General features: G+C 39.3%; 1 protein-coding gene across 1 annotated transcript; it reads right to left on the bottom strand.

Annotated features, from left to right (window-relative positions):
- Positions 1-1,279: 1,279 nt before the first annotated feature.
- Positions 1,280-4,163, bottom strand: LOC131883297 (uncharacterized). The gene is made up of 2 exons (XM_059230734.1): positions 3,282-4,163; positions 1,280-2,325 (listed from the first exon to the last, which is right to left on the bottom strand). The coding sequence occupies exon 2, from the start codon at positions 2,303-2,305 to the stop codon at positions 1,784-1,786; it is 522 nt and encodes a 173-aa protein (XP_059086717.1). The 5' UTR covers positions 2,306-2,325; positions 3,282-4,163; the 3' UTR covers positions 1,280-1,783.
- Between the last annotated feature and the right edge of the window lie 484 nt (positions 4,164-4,647).

Here is a 4,647-nt window from a genome sequence, read left to right as displayed (position 1 = left end):
TTCGATAATATGAAAATAAATGATATTCTTTCATTGTCGTAACCTTCCCTTTAAAACCTAAAATAGTACATATTGGCACTTAAAACTTATTGAGGATGCAAAATTATCGATCAGGTTTTCTTAAATATGGAAAGCTACCCTTGCCAATAATGCGTTTAAAATATAACAAAGATACATCAGATAGTTTAATTTTCAAATTTGTCAGGTTTTGCAATGATTATTTTCTACATAATGACTATTTTTTTCATCAAATGTTAATAAAAGATTCTCAAACTTTAAGATCAAAATTAATTGAACTCGTGGTTGACAATTATGAAAACAGTGTTGTGAATTGTGTTTTATGTAAGGTTTCAGTGATATTATAACTACATTTAGCTTTTTCGGCATGCTTCAGAAAATTGAAACATTTTGATTTATCTTTGGGACATTGAAAAAGCAGATAGTTTTTCATGACAATTTCTAAAAGGTATAACCGGAGCATTTTGTAGTCAATTTTTATCAAAGATACATTTGAAGGGTAAGGTCAAAATTACAATTGAAAACGTAACTAGAAATATCTACCATATCTATCAGTTACGTTTTTAATAATACCATCTTTCTAATATGTTTTCAGTGGATTAAAATGTTAATCAGAGCTACTTTTAATGAGGCATTGTTTATCAAAGTTGGTGTTGTTTTAATAATGAAAAACGCAATTAATAGTCTTGGCATTTGAGCCAAATTTAAATTATAAATCTATTATTATCTTTTAGATTATAGTGAGCTCCATGGTGACGCGCTTACCCTCCATAATTGACTGCACACCACCATTTATATTCGTCCGCGAATATAAATGGGCGTTGAATCGTTTAAGATATCAATTGCATTAGAATATTTCATTATCAATTTAAAGGCAACTGACTTTTTGTTGGCGTAGAGGGTTAATTGCATTTGTTATATTTTGGCTTATCAAAATGAGAATTGTTGGGCCCATATAGTCATTAACAGTCAACACTTTTTTTATACATGACTTTTGGAAAGGTTGTTGTTCTCTTTGATGCACATGACGCTAGAATCAGATGTCAACAATGTTAGTCGAGTTCTAGTGGCAATGAAAGTCCAGCTTTGCTGGTCAGGGTCTATAAAGATAGATCTATTATCGATAGATCCATCATAATTCTTTTGGTTAAAGTTTAGATTTTGCTGCACTTAAAACCAAGACTGACGCTCTACTTTTCAGGTTAGGCTTCGACTGGGCATTCCGCATAATACCTGGTGTCCAATGGCTCATACATGCATTATCCAATGAATGTATAAATCAATAATTAAAGTGAATCTATTCCCCAGTATTGATTAAACGGAAGAGATACTCGAATTAATATCTACATTAACTGCCGTTCCCTCTTTTGATTCATAAATCTAGCAGGAAAGTTTGAAAGTGGTCGATAAATTTCAGCTCAATTTCGTTGCTCCATTAGGAACCTCAAATTTAGATGGTCACAATTTGACATGCAATGAATGCATAGAGTAGTTTGCTTTCAGTGTCGATCTCGCGGACATAGCATGGGTTGCATTTCCCTCGGAGGTTTAATTACGCCGATTCTCTCTAGGTATATTTTGTTTATTGTGCACTAGTTTGTCAATGGATAAGGCTGAGCTGTGAGTAGCTTCTAATTCATCTGTTCCAATATTACATTGTGCCTTCTTCATATTTGCTTGGAATGTGAGAAATGCCGTGTTGTCTTATTATATTGAGACCGCCGCGATGATTGAGAAAATGCTTTGAGCAATCAACCTTGTTTGCTTAAAGGATGATACAACAACAACAACGCGAGGCCGTCGTTTCATCCATCGACGAGGACGTGGAGGACGAATTCGTTGAAGAAAGGATCTTTTTGCGTCGTCGTCGAGTCGCTTGACTGGCACTGGGAGTATCAGATTTCTTGGATTTGACACTCCCATTATCGTGATTGCCAGCTGAGTCATCCTCGTCTTCGTTTCCTTCGTTTCCTTCGTCGCCTTCTTCTCCGTTCTTTTCCATCTGCGCTTGGCCTCGGAGACATTCACTCGATTTTGCCATCCTCGACGAGGACGAAGAATTTGAGCCCACGCGCCGTTTGGCAACACTGACTGGCGAGTTGATCTTGGTGGCCATGGGATCACTGAGTTGTCGCGAGGTCGAAGACTTGGAGTAGACACTAGCCCGTTTCATCCGGACCCGTTTTTCCTTGTTCCAATCCTCCAAGGCCTTCATCCGCTCTTTCCTATCTCGTTCGCGTTCCGCCTTTTCAAACACATTGCAGGCAATCCCTAGGGTCTCTCCCATTTTGCAGGAGAATAAAAGCTCTGGAAATAAGTGTACAATGGAATTAAAGCACCACATTGGGTTGGATGAGGAACTGATGAGCAATCAGGCCAAAAGTTGAAGTTACAAATATGCACTGAACCTGAATTGGCATCCTGGGAGCAATCATCCCTCTCTCATGAAAGAACCTGAGGTTATGGACCCTGAGCCCAGCCCTCATCAAAGTAGTTGATGAGACGAGCAAGGCGCATTCAAGCACTATTTCTGTCTCTCTCTCTCTCACTTTGACTTGCTTCCATTTCTCACTCACGTTTTGAGAACACCATCAGTCTACCAGGACAAGTAGAAATATGAGCAATATTGGTAGTGTTGCAGATTCTGGTGCGAGATTTTATTGCTTTTGACCATTGAGAGAGGAAATTGATTTCCATTTTTTTGCTGAAAACATGCATCGTCTCAATGGGTAGAGGAAAACGTCCACTTTGATCCCCAAAACAGCTTTCCAATTTGTTGATATAGTCGTTCCAAAGATGGGATCCTTTCTTTTTATGCTTACAAATTTATGTATATGTATGTTTGCTTTACACGAGGTTGAATGAACAATTGACTGGGCAAGCATTTAACCTTTTCATAAACTCCTTTACATGTAAATGACGTAGGTTCCATAATCACACACTCGACCTTAATTGGAACATAGTCCATTTCAATCGTGTCTTGTTTAAAAATGCATTCAAAAACGATTCAATATTCTGATGAGCCAAAAAAATTCAAACAAACTAACGAAGCTCTCTTGTTTAAGAGAACAAGGGCATACTATTTTTGAAACCATAAGACTTGACCTCTTTCTTGATTTGCACTTAAAAACTTCAATTGATTCTTAAGTATTTAAACGAACCTCAACTTGGGTCATTTAGAAAAACGTGGAATTGAGTTGATATCCAATTGACGTTTTGACCTTTTGGGAACAAACCCACGAGGCCCTATCTCAATTGCTTACCGTTCGTTTTTAGCTGTTTATGACGATGCTCAATTTCCCCATTTCACGCCTTGACCGCGAATACCATTCAATATTTGCCAGCCCATCCTCTCAGCTTTTGACATGGATCGTGTTTCACCACACACCAAAAAGTCAAAAGACCAACTCCGAATTATTCTATTCTCCTTAGTGTTCTCAATATCGCCGGGCAGAGTTTGCCAGTGGTCCCGAGTTCCACGGTTCTCCTCTTTGAGGCGCTTTGTGATCCTCATTTTCGAAAGGGCAAACTCCTCTAGAGTCCCGAGTCCACATCCATACACACGTGCACACGCTACTTCGAGTACCTACTCAGTGTTCTGCGAAGGTCGAGTGGTCCCACTCCGTGAACCATTATGATTTACTTGCTCCACTGACTTCTTTCCTCGCCTTGTTCCCTGGCAAACGAGAGCCTCTTGGGATGGGTTTCGGTCCAAGACGAACTAGTAACCATTGTGCCGAGAATGCCGTGCAATACATGACAAGACGACATTACTCAACCACGAGACTTGTCATGCGCTTTTGGGGTGTTTGCAACACATACACACGAACTGCACTAGATACCTAGAAACTGACGTAGTACGCTTCACGTACAAACGAATTTACTGTACGTGTTACACGGGTGCACGGATGTCAGATTGAATTCAAACGTTTGCCTACAGGTCATGACAAGGAAATATCACTCACAGGGATTCAACTAGTGTAGTCGATTGAAAGTTTCTCGCCCACAAGATAGTGTGCTGATATGAATCTTCCGGTGCTGAGAAACTGTTCTACCCACGTCATGAGTTCCTTGGCCAGAAGGCTACTTACTATGATCCTTCTCCAACATCAAAGTAGTAGTGCCTATCTGGTTCTCTTGAAAAGGCGGGCTGAGGGGCCAAGCAGAATGGAAAAATGGACAACCTCTCCTTTGGGGTTTTAAGTTCGTACTATAGTGAGCAGAGACTAATGATATTGGTTGAGACTTACAGTAGATCTGCGATCTGATATGGTATGAGTATGTACCTCAAAACTCTTGCATTAACCACACTCTAGTAAACACGAGTCTAAACCCCATGAGCAGCAAAAGATCAAACGTTCAATGATCTTGATTTGAACATGTTTACGTTATTCATTCCATATTTCCTTGCTAATGTGTTTTTAAGCGTCATCTTGTTGGATGTTCAGAAAGAAGTACAAGAGAAAGTAGATATTGCGGATTCATATCAGAGGATACTGTCCGTAAAGTTGTGATTGGGTGAACGTTTTTCGTTGTTACTTATCGCCAGTCAATTTCTCCACTTTTCATTTTGTGCTTTGGTCTTTTTCGTGTGGTTTTATTTCTTACAACCTACACTCTAATAATGCA

Source organism: Tigriopus californicus, chromosome 7 (genome assembly GCF_007210705.1).
Source record: "Tigriopus californicus strain San Diego chromosome 7, Tcal_SD_v2.1, whole genome shotgun sequence".
NCBI classification, from domain to species: domain Eukaryota; kingdom Metazoa; phylum Arthropoda; class Copepoda; order Harpacticoida; family Harpacticidae; genus Tigriopus; species Tigriopus californicus.
This window is presented reverse-complemented; position numbering and strand designations above follow the sequence as displayed.